Source organism: Meriones unguiculatus, chromosome 8, assembly GCF_030254825.1.
Source record: "Meriones unguiculatus strain TT.TT164.6M chromosome 8, Bangor_MerUng_6.1, whole genome shotgun sequence".
Lineage (NCBI taxonomy): Eukaryota > Metazoa > Chordata > Mammalia > Rodentia > Muridae > Meriones > Meriones unguiculatus.
In genome coordinates this window covers 101,748,501-101,776,413 of record NC_083356.1, presented here as the reverse complement: position 1 = coordinate 101,776,413, position 27,913 = coordinate 101,748,501, and the positions used below count along the sequence as shown (strand labels likewise).

Here is a 27,913-nt window from a genome sequence, read left to right as displayed (position 1 = left end):
CAAAACAAGTCTAGCTGGACTTTCCCAATTTATCTTGCTGTGACCCTAAATAAAAATCATTCTCCCCCTGAGCTCTGGGCTCTACAATCAACCTCTGCATCTGTGAGAATATAGGCCCAAGCAAGAGCTTGTAATAAAAAGACCCTACTGCATCAGAATTGCATTTGCATCGGAATTGGCTCCCTGGTGATCTTTGGGTCCCTGAGACTTGGGCATAACAGTGCCTCTATTGCAGTAGGCCCTGAGAAATGCAATATAGCTAAATTACAAGACAAGGACTTCAAAACTGCAATTATGAATATGTTAAAGGACAAAAAAAGAGGCCATGAATAAATGCCTTAATGAATAAAATAACAAACAGTTCAAGATACAAAAGTAGAACTTGACAAAGAAATAAAATCACTAAAGAAAACAAAAACTGAAATAAAATTAGGTGACAACGTATAGGATTTTTAACATAAACCTCAGAAGTAAACTCCACCAACAGACATAGAGGAGAAAAATCTCAGATACGAAAGACAAAGTAGAAGAAACAGATATCTCAGTCAAAGATAATGTTAAATCTAAAAAAATCTGAGCATACAAAATCTAGAAACTCTACAAATGGTTTTAAAATCTAGGACACTATGTAAAAACCAAGTTTACAAGTAATAAGGATAGAAGAAGAAAGCCAGTCAAAGGCATATATATTTCTAACAAAATCATAGAAGAAAATTTCAACAATCTAAAAGAGTTTGCTTATCAAAGTACAAGAAGCACACAGAATACAAAATAAACAGGATCAGAAAAGAAATTCCCCACAACATATAACTGTCAAAATACTAACTATTCAGAACAAAGAGAGGATATTAAAAGCAGCAAAAGAAAAACAATAAACAACATATAAAAGTAGATCCCTTGGGATAACACATGATTTCTCAGCGGAGACTCTGAAAGCCAGAAGGGCCTGGATGGATGAATATTATATAAGCTCTGAGAGACCAGAGATGTTGGACCAGACTACTACACTTAGCAAAACTATCAATAACAATCAACAAAAAAAAGAAAAAAAAATCCCACAAGTTCTATGCAATTCTATCTAGTAACCCAACTCTACAAATGGTGTTAAAAGGAAAATTTTAGTCTGAAGAGGTTAAACACTCCCAAAAGACACAAAGAATAGATAATACTAAAATATTAATGAAAAGGGTGAAAAGCCAAATCATAGCAAGAAACTAACAGGGATCAATAAACACTGCTCACCAGTAACTTTCTTTTTTTTAAACTTTTTAAATTATAAAAAAAATTTTCTTTTTCTTTTTTAAAATTAATTACAGTTGATTCACTTTGTATCCCAGCTGTAGCCCCTTCTCTCATTTCCTCCCAATCCCACCCTCTCTCCCTCATCTCCTCCCATGCCCCACTACAAGTCCACTGATATGGGAGGTCCCCCTCCTCTTCCATCTGACACTAGCCTATCAGATCTCATCTGGACTGCCTGCACTGTCTTTCTCTTGGCCTGGTAAGGCTGCTTCCAACTCAGATGGAGGTGATCAAAGAGCCAGCCCATGAATTCATGTCAGAGATGGTCCCTGTTCCCCTTACTAGGAAACCCACTTGGAGACTGAGCTTCCATGGTCTACATCTGTGCAGGGGTTCTAGATTATCTCCATGCATGGTCCCTGGTTGGAGTATCAGTCTCAGAGAAGAGCCCTGGGTCCAGATTTTCTGGTTCTTTTGCTCTCCTTGTAGAGCTCCTGTTCCCTCCAGGTCTTTCTATCTCCCCCTTCTTTCTTAAGATTCCCTACACTCTGCCCAAAGTTCGGTTATGTGCTTCAGCATCTGCTTTGATAAACTGCTGCTCCAAATGGGTTCTCTAATAAGGGGAACAGGGACTATTTCTGACATGAACTCAACGGCGAGCTCTTCGACACCCCCCTCCCAAGGGAGGAGCAGCCTTGCTAGGCCACAGAAGAAGACATTGCAGCCAGTTAGTCCTGAAGAGACCTGATAAGCTAGGGTCAGATGGAAGGGGAGGAGGTCCTCCCCTGTTAGTGGACTTGGAAAGGGGCAGGGAGAAAATGAGCGAGGGAGGGTGGGATTGGGAGGGAAAAGGGGAGGGGCTACAGCTGGGATACAAAGTAAATAATCTGTGATTAACATAAAAAATAAATAAATTAAAACAAACAAAACAAAACAAAAAACTTCTGAGTAGAGTCTTTCAGAGGCCCTCTGTGGTAGCCTCCTGTCCTGTTTCCTGTTTTCACCAGTAACTCTCAATATTAATAGTTTCAATCCCTCAATAAAAAGAAACAGATTAATAGACTGAGTTGGAAAACATGATCCATCTTTCTGCTGCATCCAAGAAACATACTTCACCACCAAGGATATATATTAAATCAGAATAAAAGGATGAAGAAAGCTATTCCAAGCAAACAAACTCAAGAAACAAACGAGTACAACCATTTTACTGTGTGATTAAATAGACTTCAAATTGAAATCAGAAGTGATAGAGAAGGCACTCTGCACTTAGAAAACAAAAATGCCACCCAAGAGGATAATGCAATTCCAGTCATTTATCAACCAAACACAAGAACACCAAAATTCATAAAAGAAATACTACTACACCTTAATTCATGAGTAGACTCTCACAGTTATAGGAGGTTACTTAAATACCCCACACCAACACACAGAACACTCAGACAGAGAAATGTTGCAATTAAATAACATCATAAACCAAACAGACCTCCAGACACCTATTTAAGCCAAACACAAACACTTTCTTCCCATCAGTTCATGAAACTATCTTCAAAATTGACTATATACTTGGACACAACACAAGTCTCAGTTGTGAAATAACACTCCGCATCTTATCTGAGAACCAAGAATTAGATCTAGATATCAAAAACAATAGAAACAACAGACAGTTCACAGCCTCGTGAAAACTGAACAACCCAATACTGAATGAAATGCATATGAAGACAAAAGTAACAAAGGAAACTTAAAATTTTTGAGAAATGAATGAAAATGAAAATACGTCCTTAAACCTATGAGACATAATGAAGGTAATTCTAAGAAAAGAGTTCACAACTCACAATGGAAATATCTCATTAGAACTACAAGTAATAATACCAAAAAGAGAAATAATCAAGAAACATGCAAGAAATGAGACTCAGGATTGAAGTCAATGAAATAAAAACAAACAGAACAAAACACGAAAACAACTAAAATAATCAATGAAACAAAGAATTGGTTCTTTAAAAAAAATCAACAAGATTGACAAACCCCTAGGCAAATTAACCAGAAGATAGAGAAAGGAGATACAAATTAATAAAATTAGATATGAAAAAGAAAACGTTACAAGATGATGAAAATATTAATCCCAATTTTAGAAGATATTTGGAATATGCAAAATCAACAAAGGAAATATATTCATAATATACAAATATTCCACAAATCATAAACAAAATTAATTACAAAACATACAACTTTTTTAGTGGTGCATGCCTTTAAACCCAACACTTAGGAGGCAGAAGTGATCTCTGTGAGTTTGAGGCCAGTCTGGTCTACAAAACAAGTCTAGCACAGGCAAGTCTACACAAATAAACCCTTTCTCAAAAGACCAAAACAACAACAAACAAACTTAACTCAGGTAGTCACTTCATATAGGAAGCTATCCAAAAAGCACATACAATTCCCCAACTCCATTATTTATAGTGAAATATAAATTAAAACAATGAGATTCTATTACTCATATTTCTAGAATATCTGATATTAAAATAACATTATGAACTCTTAGTTAAATATGTAAAGTGAACATAAGTGGCCCCAAAAATTCTACTAGGGAACTCCAACAGATAATAAACTCCTTCAGCAAAGTGGCTAGATACAAAATTAACTCAAAAAGTCAGTAACCCTCATGTATACAAGCAATAAACAGACTGAGAAAGAAATTAGAGAAACATCACCCTTCACAATAACCACAAATAATATAAAGTATCGTGGTGTAACTCTAACCAAGCAAGTGAAAGACCTGCATGAGAAAAACTTCAAGTCTCTGAAGAAAGAAATTGAAGAAGATATCAGAAGATGGAAAGATCTCCCATGCTCATGGATTGGGAGGATTAACATAGTAAAAATAGCCATCTTAACAAAAGCAATCTACAGATTCAATGCAATTCCCATCAAAATACCAACACAATTCTTTACAGACCTTGAAAGGACAATTTCCCAACTTCATATTAAAAAAAAAAACAAACAAAAAAACCCATCAGAATAATTAAAACAATCTTATACAATAAAAGAACTCTGGGTGTTATCTCCATCCCTGATTTCAAGCTGTACTACAGAGAAACAATAATAAAAACTGTGTGGTATTACCATGGAAACATACTAGTTGATCAGTGGAATTGAATCAAAGACCCAGAATTAAACCCACACACTTATGAATGGTTGATTTTTTTTGGACAAAGAAGCCAAAACCATATAATGGAAAAAAGATAGCATCTTCAACAAATGGTGGTGGTCTAACTGGAAGTTTACACGTAGAAAAAAAATGCAAATAGATCCATATTTATTAGTCTGCACAAAACTCAAATCCAAGCGGATCAAGGACCTCAACATAAAACCAGAGACACTAAATCTAGTAGAAAAGAAGGTGGGGAGAGGCTTGAACTCATTGGCACAGGAGACAACATCCTGAACAGAATATCGATAGCCCAGGCTCTAAGATCAACAACTAATAAATGGGACCTCTTGAAACTGAAAAGATATTGTAAGGCAAAGGACACTGTCAACAGGAGAAAATGACAGCCTACCTACTGGGAAAATATCTTCAACAGTCCTATATCTGACAAAGGCCTAATATCCATAATAAATAAAGAACTCTAGAAATTAAACACCAACAAAACAAATAATCCAATTAAAAATGGGGTACAGAGCTAAACAGAACTCTCAACAGAGGAATCTCAAATGGCAGAAAAGCACTTAAAGATATGCTCAACATCATTAGTAATCAGAGAAATGCAAATAAAAATGACTCTGAAATTCCATTTATACCGTCAAAATGGCTAAGATCAAATACTCAAGTGACAGCATATGCTGGAGAGGATGTGGAGCAAGGGGAATACTCCTCCACTGCCAGTGGGAGTGCAAACCAGAAACTCAAAACAACCCAGATTTTCCTCAAATGAAGAATGGATACAGAAATTGTGGTACATTTACACAATGACATATTACTCAGCCATTAAAAAGAAGGAAAGCATGCTATTTGCAATCAAATGGATGGAACTAGAAAAGATCATCCTTAGTGAGGTAATCAGAACCAGAAAGACACACACGGTATGTACACAGTTATAAGAAGATATTAGTCATATAGTATAGGATAACCACACTACAATTCACAGACCCAAAGAAGCAAGTAGCAAGAAGGGCCCAAGAAAGGCTGCATGAATCCCGCTGAGAAGGTGAAATAGAGAAGACAGAGGAAGTGCTTGAGGAGAGGGAATAGAGGATAGGATAGGTATGGCTGAGGGAAATGAGGGTGGGGATCTGATGTGGGAAAGCAGTGCAGGAGGGGAAGGAGTACAGAGGACATGCAGAGAGAAGAGAAACCTTGGCCTGGGGTATCTCTGAGCCACATTTGAGACCTATAACAGGGTAGTCTTCAGGGAGGATTTGGGGGTTACTCTAGTGGAGACCTCTACTATTGAGAAACATGGCACCCTGTAACCAAGTAGAGGGAGGGGAACACCAATCCACCCACAAAAACTTCAATCCAAAATTTACCCTGCCTACAAGATGTGCAGGGATAAAGATAGAGCAGAGACTGAGGGAATATGGGCACTCCATGGGAAAGAGCCAACCTCTAACACTATTAAGAGTACTCTGCTGTGCTAGCAGACAGAGCCTAGCATAGCTGTCTGTTGTGAGGCTCCACCCAAAATTCAATGGAAATAGATGATGAGACCCACAGGTAAATAGTGGGTGGAGAGCAGGCAGCCTTGTAGAAGAGTGGGAGGAAGGGTGGAAGGACCTGGAGTGAACAGGATCTCCACAAGAAGACCAAGAGATCCAACTACCTTGGCCCAGGGGATTTGCAGAGAGACCAACACTATCCAACGACCATGTATGGACTGGAACCAGGCCCCCTAGGGGACAGCTTTATCTTCATGTGGGACCCTCTAAAGGGGAGGTGTTGCTGTCTCTGTCAAGAACTCTCTTACATGCTTTTCAATCACTTCCCCTTGGTGGGGCTGCCGGGCCAGACCACTGTCATAGAGGATGTACTCACTCCTGATACCACAAGACATGCTGGGATTGGGTAGGTGTGGGGGTGCTCCCCTTTCCTGAGGTGGGGAGTAGGGGGTATATAGGAAAGAGTGAAGGAGGATGGGACCAGGAGGGGGGGCTACAACTGGCATGTAGAGTGAATAAATAAATAAAATTTAAAAATTAAAAACAAAAGTAAAATGAAATAAATTATGTTGGCTTGCTAGTCAGAGTGTTTGGGGAATGTATTTGGTATTATCTGTTAGAGTTAAAAATACACACACTCCATGGTGAAGAAATAACCAATCTGGTTCATGGGTGTAAAAGGTCTAAATGTGTACTGACAGGCATAAATAAAAGAAACTTTACTCATAGTTTGCTCCTACACTCTAAATTTCTATCAAGTGTAAGATATGTAATATATAGAAGTACATTTGTATATTATATAACAATAAAAATTAATAAAATAGCCTATATCCAAAAACATCAGTGATTTCAACAAAATGAATATTGAACAGGGCCGACTGAAGGATCTCTTTTTTATAAATTCAAAAACAGGAAAAACGCTCCACTTAAGATCAAGCCTTCTAAGAGTACTGAGAGTAGAGAAGTGGAAAAAGCAGAAGGGATTTTAGAATCAGTCATTTGGTTGTTAATTCAACTTGCCATCTAAACCTAGAAAAGTACTCTATCTAATTCCAAAATTGTGCTAAGGTATACAGTATCTTTGTGTGCCATGTTTTAAATAACTGGCCAATAGAGTTTATATTTTCATATAACTGACATAATCCTCCTAATCTTTCTTGTAACATTCTTTGAGTGACTAAAGGTGAATTTTTCTCAATGTCATTCATATTTTACTGACATATTTTTACATTTTTTCATGCTTCAACCTGGCCATTCTTTAACACTCATTAATATTCTCACTTAAAAATAAAAATTTTTAATGGTTCAATATAAGTAAATAATGGTACTAAAAATAAGACACAAAACTGAACAGTTTCCATTTGTTACAGAAGAGAGAATTGATGTTTATGATCTCATTTTTATGAAAGCTACTGTATGTATTGATTAGAGTATCAAAAGCAAGGGGAAAAAAGTCAGTAAAATGCTTGTTGAGGGAGCATGAAAACCTGAATTCTGATCCCTAACAGCTACATAAAAGCCAGTCCTGGCAGGTCTAGCACCCTAAGAAAGTGGAGAGGAGAGAACTGGTGCTTCCTAGCCAGGCCTACTGAATCAGTGAGCTCCAAGTTCACTTAGAGGTCTTATCTCAAAAAGGTAATAGCAACTGAAGAAAATACCTGAGGTCAGCTTCTGATCTCCACATGGACACACAGACACACATGTATTTGTACCATACGGACAAACACATTTGTATGTATACATGAACCCATACATACACACAGCTAAAAATTAAAAAAATCAAAGTGATGTAACATCATTTGTTGTTATTAAAGATATTATACAATCAAACGTCTTCACTGCCACCACTAAACAACCAGAACCTTTGAACTCACCACAAGATCACATTCTATCTATTGGCTCTGATGACCTGAAACCTGTCACCATTTGTCTGTGACACAGAATAATCACTTTTAGCTATATAGAAGGTCTGTTCTTTTAAAATAGTTCAGTTCTTAAAACCCCAAGTCAGATAACAAGCAGCATCGTGTCTGATGGTATGGAGTGTATACTGAAGTGAGAGAATTCTCAAGAGTACCAAACTTCAAACACTTCTCCAAAGACATTGTTAAATTGATGGCTGATCTAGAAACTTTAACTCAAATTATTCCATGTTTCACTTCCCCATACACCACTTTATAACAGACAACATGAAACATCCATATTCCTTAGCAAATGAAATGCATGCTCCTTGGAATTCTTCTCTATTTATCCTACATGTCTTTGAAAAGTAAATCTTGAACAATTTTGAGGCACTTATATCTTATAATATATTCTTTGGACTCCTTCCAAGTAAGAAAAATATTTAAGTCATCGGAATATTTCTCTGAAGCTTTCTTTCAGCATAGAAATACCATGTATCCTCATTATACAGAATATCAAATCTCCAATTGAGTGTGACGGTGTTTAAAAATAGTATCAGTTTCAACATGTGACTATTTGATTTGTTCCATGAGGACAAGGAGTTTTCTTTTTTGTTCTGCTTATCACTTCACCCTCCAAAACCTGGAACAATGCATGGTGCAAGGTAAGGATTCAGTTAATAATAACATAAATCCACAAAGGCAGGGCATTTATAAGAAAAAAAGTGGTTTCTACCCCTTTGTAGAATAAGATGAAAAGAAAATGATTTATTCTACTAAAGAAACTGAAAAAAAGTGATGTTCAGGAAGTTACATTGCTTGGATACTGCCCATGAGCCAATGTTGCCCACAGTGACGCATATCTTAGGTATAAGCATCAGTAAAGACACACAAAGATTTTGAGAGGAAGGAGTAGCTGGCATAAAAAACAGCCGCTGATGCATTGGTGTATAATTTACTAAAAACACTGAGAATGATGCTTACCAAAAGAAGGTGACTCTCTTCCATCCTCTAGTCCAGAATCTCTCTCTCTGTCCCTTTTTCTGTGCTTATGACCACGATGTCTGTGGCGACGATGGCTCTTTCTTCCACCCAGGGGCACATGAACTCCAATAAATAATGTTCGATGACCTTCATTACAAAACAAATGCACAAAAACCTCTCAATTATTCTAGAACACAGCAAATTAATTGCATGTTAATGGAATCTCAGATCGATTCAGCCCAGTAAATTGTTTTTTGAGTGTTTATGATGCATAAAGCTTAGGGCTTGGTATTGTATTTTAGCATAGATTTTTTTAAGATAGTTAGCTAAATGTACCACAGAAGTAAATCCAAACATTAATAATATTAGTTATTTTGCTGTGTTTTTACAACTCCCCTTATTATTAACTCTTAAATTCTGTAATCATTCTCCATATTATAATTATTAGTCTTCATTAAAAAATACTTGTTTTTTTCCGACACTTAATTTTACCAATTCTCTACTACTGTTTATAATAAAAAAGATAACAATGCTGTCTCTCTAATGACATGATGTCTCTCTTCTTTGTGCTTTGCTTCATTAATTCTATTTCCTTTGTTGATTCCTCTTTTATTTACTCATGAAAGGCTGGGAATGTCATTGTTTATTTTTGCATACACACACATTCTATAGTCTCTAAGACATACACTTTAATATCAGACTTCTCTCTTGAATTGACAATCTACATATTGTCTTATCTACCAAACATATTCACCTAGAAAATCTTAGAGGCAGGTCAACTTCAACAAGTTTATAAAACTCATATTATTCTTTTGCTTCAAGAATGAATTATCTGTAATTTATATTAGTGAAAATACCATCTATTCATTTCATGCTGTCCTCAGTATCCCAACTGGTACTGTCTTAGTTTGGACTCCCATCGTCTTTCATCAAGATTATTGTACTTCTATCCTCCCTCTGTGTTTCGCATTCAGGCCTAGGGTCCATCTTGAGAAAAGTTTTATAGAAAGTTTATGGTCTTAGTCCAAATTACGTTCTAAATAACCATTGTGTCTCTATTAGGATTAAAGAAATTTATTTTTTAAGAAAATAAATAAAAACTATTAAGATATTTGTATAGGCAAGTAAAGAAAAACTAAAAAGTAGATTGTGTGACTTCCTTAAGAAAATACTAATATTTTAGTCCTAAAAACTTTCACAAATGCTGAATAGTACATATGCCATTTACCAATATCTGGGGCCCAAACTTCTATATTAAGTATTCAACCTTGATTGGGACTATTTGGGAAGCAGGGCATTCACGGAGGCAATTAAAGGTTAAATAATGTTATAAGGTAACCAGATCCAATTAGTAATCTGAAAAGAAGAGACATTAAGGACTCTCTCGATTGCTTTCCAAGCATGGAGTCACAGAGAGGTAATGCAAGAGATAATATAGCAACAAACTACTGCCTATAGGGCAAAGCAAGAGAACTCACTACTAACCTACCCCTGCCGTAGCCTTCCTATCTCTAGAACAGCAGGAAAATTAAATTCTGTTGTTTAAGCCAGCCTGTGTCATCTTGTAATAGTGTTCCTAGTTAACTAACTGAGAGGAAACCAAAGATTGTATAATGATATGAAGTTTCAGGAGACATTTCATTAAATTGTGATATTTCTTAGATATCCAATGAATATTACTTGGGCTGACAGTGTTTACTTTAAAGGACTAAGTGATACAGTTTCTGTAGCTATGATTGTATTAAAATTGTGTGTTTTTAATTTTAAAAAAACATAAAATATTTTTTGAGGTAGAATCCAAATTTCCTCCAAGTTCTAGAAGGATTAGAACCAAGACAGGCATTTTTCTAACCCTGAAGGAAAATCTGATATAATGTGGATACATTAGTACAGGAGATTAATAGCATAAATCTGAAGTAATTATAGAGCAATCTTCTGAAAAACGTCAAGCTAAAAATAGTTTCTATATTGTGTGTGTGTGTGTTGAATGAATTCATGCAGGTAAGTGAAAAACAGTAATCATTCCAGTTGATTCACTTCCAAATGCTAAAATGCACAGCTTATACTGGTAACAAAGCCTATAGACAAGAATTGAAGAAAATGAGTTCCCATGTGTCTGTGTCTCATCTTGTTCATCATTTTACTCACAATGACACTGCTCCAGCATGCCGGGAATTACAGAGGAGCAATTGAAAGCGTGCTCTCTGGGATCAGTCTAGTGGGTCTTTACTTTCAGACATTGTCTCTGCCACACATTCACACAAGCATGTTTGTTCTGTCGTTGCTGTTCTGAAGGCTAAGCATAGACTGAGCACAACTACATGTACTTCTCTGTGACAATTGCTTCTGAGCCCAAAATCTAATGTTATGTTCCTGAACTAAATAACGAATATAAATATTTAAAATTTCCTGACATATTTAGATTTTCTACAAGGGTATTATCAATTCTTGGCTGGCCACACTGACATATATGTAGTATATAAAAACAGAAATCACATAATAGATAATATAAGACAAAATGTTGACTATAGTATCTGTTACACACTAGACATGAATACTTGTTATTTGATTTTTTGTTGTTGTTTTTGTTGTTCATACTGCCAACCTTCAAGGGCTTAATGGAATAAGAAGGAAGAACAGAATTCCTCAGTCCCATGTCATTGTCTTTCTGTTTACTTCTATATTACCAAATTTTCTGTATTAATCATGGCTTAAGAAGCAAAGGAATCCCCTTATTTGCCAGTGAGTCCCATGACAGCATATCCAACTCTGTGTTTATCATCTTTTACCTCATTTAAGAAGAAAAAGAATTCAAGAAACAAACAATGGCCTTATTCTGTGATAAACTGGAAATTATTGATCCTGATCTGAATTACTTTTCAAAATTATATAGGAAAAAAAACTTTTGTTTTTATAAAAGGCAAATTTTTACTGAAAAGAATACTTTAAGATAAACACAAGTCAATTAAAATTTCAACAAGAAATCTTTCCTTTTATTGAAAATAGTTTTTTTCCTCACATAATATATCCTGACTACTGTTTCGCCTACTTCTGCTCTTCCTAGTACCTCCTCCCCACCTCTCATCTCCCAATGGATCCACCCTTTTTGCCTCTCATTAGAAAACAAACAGGCAAACTAGTTCAGAGAGATCCAAGATGGCAGCGCTGGGAGGATACTGTGTCTAGGGAGCAGGATAGCAGTGTCAGCACAGCGACCAAGAGACTGAACTTTGGGCCCTAAAACACCAGCGACTGTGATTCCCAGGTGAGAGGAAATTCCACGGCGTGGGAATCAATAGCGACTGACCTCAGGTCACAAAGTCAATCCCTGGAAAAGGTCCTGGGGATCAGCGGGGTGCACAGCCACCAGCCCAGAGCAGGGGTTGGGGTGGGGGGTGAGAGGACCACAGCCACCAGCCCAAAGATCTGCTGTGCGCTTGACTCACCGACCCAGACAGAACTGTGGGCCCTAGGGCACCAGATACTGAGTTTCCCTGTCCGGAAAAAAACCCACAGTGAGTCCTTCACAGGTCCGAGCCAGAGCTTTCAGCCTCCCCCACCCCACCCCCCGCCACACACACACACACGGAAAAGTTCTTGGGAAAAGTTTCTTGGTTCCTCTAGGAGCCCAGTCACCAGCTTGGAGCCACCACTCGCCTGCATGCTCTACACTCCACTCCAGACAGAACTGTAGACCCCAAAACACCACAGGCTGGGTCTCCCAGTTGGGAGGAAATCCCACGGTGGGGTTTAAGCATCTGGTCCAACCTCAGGACACCCAGCTCTGGAAAAGCTTCTAGGTTCCCACAGGCTCCAGGCTCTAGCTGCCTGCTGTACCCACAAGAGCTGTGCTCACCTGCCACTGATTACCACTTGGGTACTGGGGCACAGAGCTCCAACCTCAGATCTACAGGAGCCTGGGATCCCCAAGACCAGCCCACAGATACTGCTCCAAGGAGCAACCAGTTATCCATAACTAAACTGACCAAATCATGGGGCTCCCAAGTTCTTTAAGAGGGCTGTGCCTGGAACACAGTGTAAGAAAAACAGCAGCAGCTCACTAAATTCAGAGCAAGAAACCCAGCAGCAGGGCAGCTGTCTCCAACACTTCTACAGAGAGAAGAGTCCCTCTGACTAATAAAGACCGCAATTACCACTCAGGTCTATACATCTGAGGTGAACTGTGGCAATTCCTGAGAAACACTGGCCATACAGTGACCATACCAAAAAAGCTGAGGAGGCCTCCTTCAGGAAAAACCATCTCCCTGAATCAAGGGAATTCTCCCCACCACAGGATTCTAGGAAGCACCAGAAACTAACAGCCAATACTTAAGATAGCATAATGGTTAGAGGCCAGCGTATAAGCTCAACTAACAAAAGGCAGAGCAATATGCCATCTCCAGAACCCAGTTATCCAGGAGCAAGCAGCCCTGGGCACCTCAGCATAATTGAAATTCAAGAAGATGACCTTACATCTATGCTTATGAAAAGGATAATAGAGGAAACAAATGAAATGCGTAAAGAATTAGAGGAAGATAAAGTCAAACAGATTATGACAATCCATAAAGAAACAGAGGAAGATAAAGACAAACAGATTATGGCCATCTGTAAAGGAGTACAAGAAGATGCAGCCAAACAGTTTGTGACCTTTAGAGAAGAAATAATTAAATCCTGAAAGAAATAAAAGAAACAGAGGAATGTTCAAATAGACAGGTGAAGGAATTGAAGAAAAACAGGAAAATACAGTCAGACAGGCAAAGGAAGTTAAAAAGTGGCTCAAGATCTGAAGATAGAATTGGAAAAATTAAAGAAAACACAAACAGAGGAAATCATGAAGAGGAAGAACTTAGGGAAGAAAACAGGAACTACAGAGGTAAACATAACCAATAGACTATAAGAGATGGAAGAAAGAATCTCAGGTGTGGAAGATACAATGGAAAAAAAATAGATGTATCAGTCAAAGAAAATGTTAAATCCAAAAAATTCCTGACACAGACTGTCCAAAAAGTTCAATACAATAGAAAAAGACAAAACCTAAAAATAATAGGAATAAAGGGAAAAGAAGATTCCCTTCTCCAAGGTCCAGAAAATATTTTCAACAAAATCATAGAAGAAAATTTCCCCAACTTAAAGGAGAGGCCTATAAGAATACAAGAGGCCTACAAAACACCTAATAAATTAGACCAGAAAAGAAAATCCTCCTACCACATAATAATCGAAACAGGAAGTATACAGAACAAAGAAAAAATACTAAAAGCTGCAAGGGAAAAAGGCCAAGTAACATATAATGGCATCTTTGTCAAAAATCAGGTGTCCATAAGTGTGTGGGTTTATTTCTGGGTCTTCTATTCAGTGTCATTGACCCACCATTCTGTTTTTTTGCCAGTACCATGCAGTTTTTATTACTGTTCCTCTACAGTACAGATTTAGATCAGAGATGGAGATACCTCCAGAAGATCTTTTATTGTAGAGGATTGTTTTAGCTATTCTGTGTTTCTTGTTATTCCATATGAAGCTGAGAATTTTTCTTTCAAGGTCTGTAAAGAATTGTGTTGGTAATTTGATGGGAATTGCATTGAATCTGTAGATTGCTTCTAGTAAGATGGCCATTTTCACTATGTTAATCCTGCGGAGCCACGAGCATGGGAGAGCTTTCCATCTTCTGATATCATCTTCTATTTCTTTCTTCAGGGACTGAAAGTTATTTTGTACAAGTCTTTGAGTCACTTGGTTAGGGTTACACCAAAGTACTTTATGTCCTTTGTGGCTATTGTGAAGGGTATTGTTTCCCTAATTTCTTTCTCAACACTTTTGTCATTTTTATACTGATACTTTTTTTTTGAGTTGATTTTCTATCCAGCTACTTGGGTGATGGTGTTTATCAGCTGTAGGAGTACCCTGGAAAAATTTTTGGGGTCACTCATATATACTATCATATCATCTGCACATATAATAGCAAACCCATCAGAATCACACCTGACTTCTCAACAAAGACTATGAAATCCAGAAGGGCTGGATGGATATCCACATACTTATGAACACCTGATTTTTGACAAAGATGCCAAAACCATACAATGGAAAAAAGATAGCATCTTCACCAACCCTATATCTGACAAAGGGCTAATATCCAGAATATATAAAGAACTTAAGTAGTTAAACAGCAAAAAATCAAGTAACCCAATTAAAAAGGGGGTACAGAGATAAAGAATTCTCAATAGAGGAACATCAAATGGCAGAGAAACACTTAAAGAAATGCTCAACATCCTTTGTCATCAGGGAAATGCAAATCAAAATGACCCTGAGATTTCACATTACACCCATCAGAATGGTTAAGATCAAAACTCAAGTGATAACACATGCAGGAGAGGTTGTGGAGAAAAAGGAACCCTCCTCCATTGCTGGTGGGAATGCAAACTTGTACAACCACTTTGGAAATCAATCTGCTGCTTTCTTAGACAATTAAGAATAGTGCTACCTCAAGATCCAGCAATACCACTCCTAGGCATATATTCAAAAGATGCTCCAGTATACAACAAGGACATTTGCTCAACTATGTTCATAGAAGTTTTATTTGTAATAGCCAGAAGCTGGAAACAACCCAGATGTCCCTCAGTTGAGGAATGGATACAGAATTGTGGTACATTTGCACAATGGAATACTGCTCAGCAATTAAAAAAAAAGACATTGTGCAATTTGCCGACAAATGGTGGGATCTAGAAATGATCATCCTGAGTGAGGTATCCCATAAGCAGAAAGACACACATGGTATATACTCACTTATAAGTGAATATTAGACATATAATGTAGGATTATCATACTAAAATCTGTACTCCTAAGGAAGCTAATCAAGAAGGAGGACCCTGGTAAAATGCTCAGTCTTCATTCAGAAAGGAAAACAAGATGGACATCAGAAGAGGGAGAAGACAGGGAACTGGACAAGAGCCTATCACAGAGGGCCTCTGAAAGTCTCTACCAAGCAGCGTATCAAATCATATGTTAAGATTCATAGCCAAGCTTTGGGCAGAATGCAGGGAATCCTACGAAAGAAGGGGGAGATAGAAACATCTGGAGGGAACAGGAGCTCTACAAAGAGAGCAACAGAACCAAAACATCTAGGCCCAGGGGTCTTTTCTAAGACTGATTCTCCAACCAAGGACCATGCATGGAGATAACCTAGAACCCCTGTACAGATGTAGCCCATTGCTGCTCAGTCTCTAAGTGGGTTTCCTAGTAAGGGGATCAGGGCTGTCTCTGACATGAACTCAGTGGCTGGCTCTTTGATCACCTCCCCGTGAGGTAGGAGCAGCCTTACCAGTCCACAGAGGAAGACAAAGAAGCCAGTCTTGATGAGACTTGATAGAGAAGGGTCGATGGAAGGGGAGGAGGACCTCCCCTATCATTGGACTGGCGGAGGGGCATAGGAGAAGAAGAGGGAGGGATGGTAGAATTGAGAGGGGAGAAGATGGGGGTACAGCTGGGATACAAGTGAATAAACTGTAATTAATAAAAATAAAATAAAAAATAAAAAAACTAGTTCATAGTTAAATATGGAGTATTAATGATGAAGAACAAAACTTGGATGGATAAATAGAAAAGAAATCTTTATATGCTAAACAACTTTGTGAGAGAAATGAGCTGAGAGCAATGGCTTGACCTGATGGGAATAAGGCTGCCTCCACTCTGGCACAGAGAGAGATACTCAGACCATGCCATCATTGCAATTCTTGATTGGACCGGGGCTGCTTGTCTCACTAGGCCCACTAAGTCCCTCCATGATCACAAAGATTTATTTTTCTAGAGTCAATTGTGGAAAAAAAACATCACAGTACTGTGTTAAACCTCTGCAAAGGGTTTTAGATGAAAATAGAATTTAATCAGTTGTTCAGTGTGCAAATGAGAAAACTTTAATCTTCTTCGTAGAAAAAGAAGGCAGAATTTTTTCGTGCAATGTTAGGGAAATGTTTTGATGTTTCTACTAAAAAAATAAAATTTTAACGAAAGAAAACAAACAGACTTCTAAGGGATAATAATAAAGTAAGTTTAAAAAAAACCTAAGACATTGGAATTAGACAGGCAGGGGCTGCCTCTGTCATGAACTCAGTTGACTGCTCTCTGATCACCTGCTCCTGATGATGCAGCCTTTCCAGGCCATGGAGGAAGTCTCATCCAGGCAGTCCTGACAAGACTTAACAAGCTGTGGGCAGATGGCAATAGTGGAGAACTCACCCTTTCAGTGGACTAGGAGAAAGGGGAAGAGGGAGGGAGGGTGAGAATGGGTGAGTTGAGGGAGGGGGTTTCAGTAGGGATGTATAATGAATAAACTGTGAGGAATAAAAATTAAAAAAAAAAACAGGAAAAAAAAAGCCAAAAAAAAAAAAAAAAAAAAAGGAGGCAGAAGAAATGAGAGACCCGTTTGTTTCCACACTTAGGAATTCCCACCCCCCCAAAAAAAATTAAACTTGAAACCATAATATACATAGGCAAAGAACCTGTAGAGTAAAAAAAAAAGGGGGGGTGTATTTTAAATAAAATTAAAACAATAACATGAAATTAATGAGGTACAGACCAAACCAGTCAGAAGTATAGGTGAATGAGGCCCTGCCAACTAATTCCAGTTAATTCAGCTTCCCAAGACCCCTTCTACCACCTCTCCATCCCAACTCCATTGCCTGTCTTCTAGGTAGGCTCCTGTGCCTAATTCCAGAAGTCTCTAGCTGCTCATGTGCAGGCCACAGCAATCAGAACAGAGACACCCACAGGCACACCCTGCTGTAAGTTGCCAGAAATCAAGCCCCAAATCTGGTCAGACTCTCTAGTGGACCAGAGGTCAAGCAGGCTGCAGAAATCCAGGACCCAAAGCCCAGAAGATCAAAAAGGAGACAGAAGCCAAGGAATACAACACACCCAACAAAGACAAACTCAGACAGAAATTACCACTTAGCTATATAATCATCCCAAACCCAAATGCATCAACGCCAGTGTGAGAACAACAACAGCCAGGGAAATACGGCAGTACCAGAACCCAGCTATTCTATAATGGCAAGATCTGAATATTCCAACAGAGCTAAAGCACACACACACACACACACACACACACACACATTAAAAAAAAGACCTTTAAACCAACTTTATGACAATGATAGAGCTTCTTAAAGAAGAAATGAAAAAATCCCTTAAAAATGTCAAAAAAGACAAGAAACAAACAAACAGGTGAAGGAAACTGTTTAAAACCTGAAAATTGAAATAGAAGCAATAAAGAAAATACAAACTGAAGAAATTCTGGAAATGGAAAATCTTGGTAAGCTCATAGGAACTACAGATGCAATCATCCCAAGAGAATTCAAGAGATGGAAGAAAGAATCTCAGGGGTTGAAGATAAAATAGAAAGATGGATTCATTGGTCAAAGAAAATGTTAAATCTAAAAGTTTCTGACCCTCAGCACGGAACCACATACTCTGAACCTGATAAAAGAGAAAGCAGGGAATAGTTTTGAATGTATTGGTACAGAAGACAACTTTCTGAAAAGAACACTAAAAGCTCAGGCTCTAAGATTAACAATTAATTAATGGAACCTCATGAAACTGAAATGTTTTTGTAAGGCAAAGAACACTGTCAAAAGGACAAAACAGCACCCTACAGAATGGGAAAATATCTTCATCAAACCCACATCTGACAAAGGATGATATCCCAAATATATAAAGAATGCAAGAAAGTAGACATCAACAAACCAAATAATCCAATTTTAAAATGAGATACAGACCCAAACCAAGAATTCTCCAAAGGAAACAAATGGCTGAGAAGCACTTAAAGAAATGTTCAACATACTTAGCTATCAGGGAAATGCAAATCAAAACGACTATGATATGCCATCTTATACCTGTCAGATTGGCTGAGATCAAAGTCACAAATGACAGCTCATGCTACAGAGGATATGGAGCAAGGGGAATACTTTTCCATTGCTGGTGGGAGTGCAAACTTGTACAAACACTTTGAAAATCAATTTGGCAGTTTCTCAGAAAATTGGGAAAGTTCTACTTCAAGACCCAGCTATATCACTCCTGGGCATATACCCAAAGAATGTTCTACGATACCACAAGGACACTTGTTCAACTATGTTTATAGCAGCTTTATTCATCATAGCCAGAAACAGGAAACAACCTAGTTTCAACATTGGGTTGAAATGTTCCTCAACCGAAGAACGCATAAAGAGAATGTGATACATTTACACAATGGAGTGTTACTAAGGTATTACAAACAACATCATCATGATACTTCTAACTGGATATTAGCTGTAAAGTAAATGATAACCATGGTACAATCCACAGGTCCAAAGAAGCTAAGTAACAAGAAGGGCTCAAGGGAGATGAGTGAATCTCACTGAGAGGGAGAAGCAGAATTAGGCGGATGTTGAGAAAGGACTGGATGGGGGTTGGGGAAGGGATGGGACACAGGAGAGATCAGATGTGAGAAGGATGGAGGAATAGAGTACTGAGAGAGGCAAATGAAATCAGGAGTTATATCTGGGATGAGCTAGAATCAAAGCACAATGGAAGCTCCCAGGAATCCATGAGGATGACCCTCCCTAAGACTCCTAGCAATGGGGGATACAGAGCCTGAACTGACCATCTCCTGTAACCAGGCAAGACTTCCAGTGGAGGGACTAAGACACCAACCCAGACACAAAACCTTCGACCTGCAGTTTGTCCTCCTTACAAAATGTGCTGGGATCAGAGTGATACAAAAATTATGGGAGTGGCCAACCAACCCATGCCATGAGAGGGAGCCCACCCCTGAAACTGCTAGGAGGGCCGGAAGCTGGGGGATGGATAGCCCAGAGATCAAAAATAGAACCAAGAATGAATGGCAAAAAATCAATAAAATGATTTCTTTTTTATTATTCGTTACATTTGATTAACTCTGTATCCCAGCTGTATCCACTCCCTCATTCCCTCCCAATCTCACCCTCCCCTCTCCCCATCTCCTCATTGCCCCTTTCCAAGTCCACTGTTTTTGGAGGACCTCTCCCTTTCATCTGACCCTGTTTTATCAGGTATCTTCAGGACTGGCTGCAAAGTCCTCCTCTGTGGCCTAACAGGACTGCTCCTCACTTGGGGGGTGGGGAGGTCAAAGAGCCTGCCATTGAGTTCCTGTCAGAAATAGTCCCTGTTCCCCTTACTATGGGAAACCAATTGGTTACTGAGCTACCACGGGCTACATCTGAGCAGAGGTTCTAGGTTATATCCATACATGGTCCTTGGTGGAGTGTCAGTCTCAGAAAAGACCCTGTGCCCAGATATATTTGGTCCTTGTGGAGCTCCTATTGTTTCCACATCATACTAACTCCTCCTTGTTTCATACGATTCCTTGCACTCTGCTGAAGGTTTGGTTATGAGTCTTAGTATCTGCTTTGATACACTGCTAGGTAGAGTCTTTAAGAGGCCCTCAGTAGTAAGCTCCTGTCCTGTTACTTGTTTTCCCCTACGTCCAATGCACATCCCATTTGTCTTTCTAAGTGAGGGTTGATCATCTTACCCCGGTTCTCTTTCTTGTTTATCTTCTTCAGGTGTATAGATTTCAATGATTTCTAACGATATTCTGCTATGCATTAGAGACTTAAAGAACTATATTAAATAGTTATGAAAAGAGTGGACAAGCTTGTCTTGAACCTGACTTTAGTGAAATTGCTTGAGTTCCTCTCCAGTTAAGTTGATGTTGGCTATGAGCTTGCTGTAAATTGCCTTTATTATGCTTAGGTATGATCCTTGTATCCCTAATCTCCCCAGGACTTTTATCATAAAAGGCCATTTCTGTATCTAATAAGATGACCATGTGAGTTTTGTTTTTCCATTTGTTTATATGGTAGATTATTGATTTACATATATTAAACCATCTCTGCATAAGCCTACTTGGTCAAGGCAGATGATTTTTTTTGATGCTCAATACAAATCTTTATGTCACAAATAACTGTGGAATCATTCAGATATAAGCATTTTTTAAAATCATAAGCAGACAACAGTACGAAATAAAAAAATGTTTGAGATAAGCAGAGAACATTAAAACCAAACAAAAATCCCAGTACAGCAAGGGAGAAATAAAAACAAAGTCTCACTCCTAAACAGGAAGCTATTTGCAACTGATAGCTGCTATGAAATGAGAAACCATTTTTCTCTACTGAATTGTCACAAGCTATATCAACCACACTCCAGGAAAGGCTCCATGGTCAGGAACAGTTAGTTGGCCAACAGAAAACAGACTGGTATGTTCATGTGTGTGTTGTTGTTGTTGTCATTTTCCTATTTTTGTTTTAGAATTTTTAAATTTTTATTTTTCATATTAATTACATTTTATTCACTTTTTATCCCAGCTGCAGCCCCCCTCCCTCATTCCCTCCCAATCCCACCCTCTCTCCCTCATCTCCTCCCATGCCCCTCTCCAAGTCCACTGATAGGGGAAGGAGAGCAACAGAACCAAAAAATCTGAGCACAGGGGTCTTTTCTGAGACTGATACTCCAACCAAGGACCATTCATGGAGATAACCTAGAACCCCTGTACAGATGTAGCCCATGGTTGCTCAGTATCCAAGTGGGTTCCCTAGTAAGGGGAACAGGGACTGTCTCTGACATGAACTCAGTGGCTGGCTCTTTGATTACCTCCCCTTGAGGGGAGCAGCCTTGCCAGGACACAGAAGAGGACAATGCAGCCAGTCCTGATGAGACTGGATAGGCCAGGGTCAGATGGAAGGGGAGGAAGACCTCCTCTATTAGTGTTTTGGGGGTTTTGTTGTTGTTCTTTTGACCTTATTTATTTATTTATTCATTTATTTTCTTACAGAGAAAAAGAGAATGAAGTTGGGTGGGTAGGAAGAATTTGGGAGGAGTTGAAGGAGGGAAAAGCACACAATCAAAAGTATTGTGTGTAAAACAGTTTTAAACAAAAATTGTTTTGTAAAAATTAATAAATATATATTTGCAGAGCAAAATAAATCATCCCTAGAATTTAGACTAAAAGCTAAAAATGCGATTATCCTACCCATTTTTGAAAAATTGTGCCTAAGGATGTTTTCTTCAAGAATTCTTTGAAAATTTAAAAAATCCTTCCCTATGTGAGTCTTTGTTAAATGAGAAATTAGTGTAGAAGTTTACATATAATTCACAGTGAATTCTGAGAAAAATACAAATAATCAAAAAAAAAAAAAAACCTAGCCATGGGTTGGGGAAAATGTCCCCACACTCCTAAAATAGTCAGAATGTTTTAAATGCATATGTCAGTAAAAAGAAGATACAGTTTTTACCATAGAGCAAAACAAAGGACTAATAAAAACAATTTTACTTCTGTGAGCAAAGCTTGTTAAATCCTGGTTTGACACTTAAATTATGTGTCTATTATCATGTTTAGGAGAACCAAATTTGTAAACATTTTCATTATAAAACAATGCCAGCGCTGAAGCAGCTCTTGATGTAGAGATGACTTCAACATATGTATTGTTTACATTGCACAATGAAGAACAACATGCATTTGGTGACCAATATTAATAATGATATTTAAAAACTAAACTTTTTTTTTAATTTATCTGGCTTGAAGGAGGTCAAGTCGTCTACTCAAGAAGAAAATTGTGTTTTATTCTGTGAAATGACTATATCACACAGCTGCTACATAATTATCGGGTTGCTAAAACCATTTGGTAATGCCAATCACAGGAAATAGTCAAGTACATACATTAAGCTGAATAAGCGTGTAATCTTTAGCACAATGGAGAGTCTAAAAGAGTCTGAAAACACAAGACATCATTTAATATAATGTATCAAAAATTCTTATCCAACAAAAAGTCTTTGCTGAGAAAAAGCAATAGGGAAAAAAGATAGAATGCAATATGAATTCGTGCATACAGAAAAAAAAAGCTGTAATTAGACCACTGCATGGATGATTCTTGTGTTGTTTTGCTGAAAGAAAAAGAAAGCATTAAATGAGTACTGATCACATTTATCTGCCCTTGGTGCACATTTGTATTCATTACCAAATAAACCCTAATTACTGACTGTACTAGGTAGGAATTGTGAAAGTAGGAATTGTGAAAGCCTCACAGTTGCTCATCAAAAGAGGCATAGCCAAGACCCCAACTAGTTTAAACGGTAATGAAATATGACCTAGCTATTTTTTGGGTATATTCTCAGTCATATATCCAAAGAATTCTATATACTACTAAAGAAATAATTGCTCTTGTATTTTATTGCTGCTCTATTAATAATAAATAGAAATTGGAAATAGCCTGGATGTCCACAAACTAATGAATAGATAATGACAATGTTATACATTTATATAAGACTATTGTTCAACGAGAAAATTAAATTACAAAATTTGCAGGCAAATGGATGAATCTAGAAACAATCGTCTTGATGAGGTAACCCAGACCCCAAAAAACAATTATTGCATGTTTTCTCTTATATATGAATGTTGGCTTTTAAACTTTGAATATATGTGCTATAATCCAAATAACTGCAGAAGTGAAGTACCTATTAAGAAGCCAGGGAGGAGGAGAGGGTCTCACAACAAGGGAGAAATAGAATATAATGTTATGGAAATATAAAGGGGAAACTAGAAGAGGGGGACTAAACAGGAAATGGACTAGGAGGGTAAAGGAAGGGATATGGGAAAGAACTGATACTAAAGGCCTTTTGAAAAACGATATGGAAACCTATACTGGAGAAGATTTCTAAAATACACATTTATGAAAGTAATCTAACTAGAGTCAACATACAATGTAGGAGACAATGCCACAATAAACCATCAAGTAAAACTTTTAGTGCCAGGAATGGGTTACATCTGGCTTTGTCATTAGCCGAAGGGATCTCATGGACTAATCCAAATATCACAGGGTATTGCCAAGAGGACCGGTTACTCTCCACAAACTGATGGTAGGCTCTATTGCTAACAACAACATTTAATTACACCAGCAAACACAGAGAAGTCATCGGTGCCCCACTAGAAGCTTCACATCTACCAACTAGAGTGCACGGTGCCGGAAATAACTCTTCAGGCTTCAATCTCACCTAACTACAAATCCTGTTACCTACAACAGTGACCTGCCTGCAAGATACTCTAACGAGTGTTACAAAGTAATCAAAAATATTGTTATTGAATTTGAGGCCCATTACATGAAATAAGACCTATAGCTTTAATTGCTTAAGTAGCCAAGAATCTGAAACTAGATGGATCATGGGCCTAACAGAAAACCTACCACTATTATTTTGTTAAATGAACATAAGAGTAAAATGACTCCTAATGACATTGCCATATGTATTGATAGACACATTGCTCAACTTTCAACAGAAAAAAAAATGCTGTTTCTTTCAGTAGAAATGAATTAACAGCAAGCCTCACAATACACTGTCTTCATCAATGCTCAGGGATCTATGCAGGATGCAAAAAGATTGTAAGAGCAAGAGGTGGTAGATGACTTTAAGAAAACACAGACATAACAGAACTCATGCACACATCAACTGACAGGGTATGGGACAGCACCATAGGACCTGCATGAGGTCAAGCCAGACAAAATCTCAGCACTGAACAGGCAAAGATTCCAAATCTAACAAAAAAGCTATTTCCAATTGATCCATGCTGGGGGAAGGAAGTGCAGTTTTCTTCAGAGTAATGTTATTGGTTATATCAATCACACCACTGGACAGGGGTGGATGGCCAACACAAAATGAACTTGAATGTGTATTGGGATGAGGGATTGTTTCATTTTGGCACTATCTGTCTTATTGATTTTTCTGGGTTTTGTTGTTGATTTTTTTGAGAAAGAGAACATGAAGTTGAGTAAGAAGGAAAGTAGGGGAGAATCTAGGAGGACTTGGAGAAGAAAAAAATCAAATAATATTGTGTAAAAATTAATTTTAATAATATTGTATAAAAATTGTATAAATAAAAAAATAATCCAAAGCTGTCACATTAAAAAGGAGAAAAGAGAAAGAAGAAAAGGAGGAATATATTCAATCACCTCTTGAGTCTGTACTTGATTACATTACTTAGTTTGACCAATGGACATCAAAAAACATGGCTCAGATACTTGAAGAGTTTGTGCACTGGGCTTTAAGCTCTCTTGCTTTTGGGAACTCAAGGCACCTTGTAAGAATGTTCAGATCAGGAGACTGGATGGTGAGAGATCAGAGCAGTCTTAGTTGACAGGTCTCCTGTTAGGCTGAAGACTAACCAGTCAGCTTCAGATAGCTACAGATGTAGGACAGAAGGAATAACTAGTAGATTTCTACTCAAACTGATGACTTATAAGTAATACCTTACTTTGCTTTTTGTTGCTGAGGAAGGGCGAAAAACCAACTTGTGAAGAAAGAGGCTTATTTCATTGTTTATACTATAATCCTACCATCAAGAGCTAGGACAGGATCTCAAAGCTGGAACCTGAAGGCAGGAACTGCAGCAGAGACCCTGAGGAGTACTTCTTACTGTCAGACTCCCTGACTTATGCTTAGCTAATGCTTTTATACAGCTCAGTCCCATCTGCCTAAGGCTGTTTCCCCACCATGGTCGGGGCCCTCCCACATAAGATATCAATCAAGAAAATGACCCACAGACATTTCCACAGGACCATCTGACCCAGACAATTCTTCAAGTGAGGTTTTCTCTTCCCAGGTATGTCAAGATGACAACAAAACTAACCAGTGTCAATGAAAACAAAAATAGAATTGATGCTCTCTGATACCACTAAGTTTGGAAATGGTTTGTTATACTACCAAGACTAGTGGACAAGAAATATTTGAAGCAAAAGTTTTAAATTATAAAGGATTGATAAATGTAAGATAAAGTTTTAAAAGAAATGGGGACTAAATGATTCTCATTGGATAATATTAGCTATGACAGATATCTCAAAAAAGTAAATGATGAAGAAATAAAAAGTATTGATTCTACTTATGACCAGCATTGAGAGATTTAAAAAAAACTATATAAAGATAAATCCAAAAATACTAGAAAAAGAGCAATGTACATTACCAACATAATGGTTTGTGTCAAGATAGTAGCTTTGTACACAGTTATGACAGAAAATAGCAGAAAAATCTTCATGCCACTAATGTATAGGAATGCCAATATCCTCCACAGTAGGAAAGTTGAGATCTCTGCACAAATAAAAAATGTGCTACCATGTAAGCTCTGTAAGAGCATTGAGACTGTGATGGCCAATAACAAAATGTTGGGAACTCTCAGACACTTTCAACAGTTTTCTGTCAAAATTATTTGGAAACTCAATTATATCCATAGGTAGATATTGAATACAGAACTTTGTCAAAGGCAAGCATTTAAATTATGGAAAGAAGAAATTTAAATCATAAATGAAGATATTCAATGAGAAGTTTTTGTTAATGTATGATAAGTATACTGCAGACAGCCATGAATACCTTCTGGATTTCATGTAAGAACCACTAAGGAGAGCATCAAACAAGAGTGACCAAGACACAAGAAAGGACCTATTATTGATGATATTTTCAAGACACACAGGGAAAAGTAAAACAGATTCTTCATCATGTCTATGTTCTCTTATGTACAAAAAATAGGTGGCATGGAAATTATGGAACAATAGTCCTGTTTCAAGAAATGACTTATGGTATATCAAATGGCACAGAAACACTTAACAAAATGCTCAAAATCCTTAGTCATCAGGGAGATGCAAATTAAAATGACCCTGAGATTTCACCTTACACCCATCAGAATGGCTAAAATAAAAATCTCAAGTGACAATACATGCTGGAGAGGATGTGGAGAAAGAGGAACCTTCCTCAATTGCTGGTGGGAACATAAACTTGTACAACCACTATGGAAATCAATCTGTCACATTTTCAGAAAATTAGGATAGTGTTACCTCAAGATCCAGCTATACCACTCCTGGGCATATATCCAAAATATGCTCAAGTATACAACAAGGGCATTTGTTCAACCATATTTGTAGCAGCTTTATTCATAATAACTAGAATATGGAAACAATCCAGATGTTTCTCAACTGAGGAATGGATACAGAAATTGTGGTGCATTTACACAATGGAATACTACTCAGCAATTAAAAACAAAAGAAAAAAATCATGAAATTTGCAGACAAATGGTGAAAACTAGAAGAGATCCCAGAAGCAGAAAGACACACACATATAAGTGGTTATTAGACACATAATATATATAAACATACTAAAATCTATAGTCCTAAAGAAGCTAACCAAAAGGAGGAGCCTAGGGAAGAGCCTGAAACCTCACTCAGAAGGGCAAATAGGATAGATATCGGAAGTATAAGAAAACAAGGAACAGGACAAGAGCCTACCACAAAGGACCTCTGACAGACTCTATCCATCAGGGTATCAAAGCAGATGCTGAGACTCATAGCCAAACTTTGGGGAGAGTGGAGGGAATCTTATGAAAGAAGGGGCAGATAGAAAGACTTGGAGGAGACAGGAGCTCCTCAAGGACAGCAACCGAACCAAAAAATTTGGGCACAGGGGTCTTTTCTAAGACTGATTCTCCAACCAAGGACCATGCATGGAGATAACCTAGAACCCCTGTACAGATGTAGCCCATGGCTGCTCAGTCTCTAAGTGGGTACCCTAGTAAGGGGAACAGAGCTGTCTCTGACATGAACTCAGTGGCTGGCTCTTTGAGCACCTACCCCTCAGGAGGGTGTAGCTTTAAGAGGCCACAGAGGAAGACAATGCAGCCAGTACTGATGAGACCTGATAAACTAGGATCAGATGAAAGGGGAGGAGGACCACCCTTATCAGGGGACTAGGAGAGGAGCAAGGGAGGAGAAGAGGGAGAGAGGGTGGGGTTGGGAGGTCCTGAGAGAGGGGGCTACAGCTGGGATACAAAGTGAATAAACTGTAATTAATTTAAAAAATTAAAAAGGAAATGACTTATGAAACACTTTACTAACGAGTTCCAGGAGGTTACAGAACTCTGAGAGAAACATCATATAATAAATCATTAGTAATAGATCATTCAATGGTAGTCTGATAGGCCTGGGAGCAGTCAAAGGAAGCAAACTTTTCACATATTTATTGCTGCTCCTACAATACAGGGGGTAGACCCAGATCTACTTTAATATAGTTGTATGGCCCTTTAAGGTATGTCGGAGACATCTTGG

The 27,913-nt window shown here is 38.0% G+C and overlaps 1 protein-coding gene across 11 annotated transcripts in view; it reads right to left on the bottom strand.

Annotated features, from left to right (window-relative positions):
• Slc4a10 (solute carrier family 4 member 10) overlaps window positions 1-27,913 on the bottom strand; it is a 287,257-nt gene that overhangs the window by 132,745 nt on the left and 126,599 nt on the right. For all 11 annotated transcript variants that reach the window (XR_009593862.1, XR_009593863.1, XM_060390263.1 and 8 more), the window contains exon 3: window positions 8,781-8,927. Coding sequence is in view for 9 of the 11 variants with exons in the window: in XM_060390263.1 (XP_060246246.1) it covers window positions 8,781-8,927 (147 nt within the window). In the remaining 2 variants the exon portion in view is untranslated. The remainder of the gene's footprint in view (window positions 1-8,780; window positions 8,928-27,913) is intronic.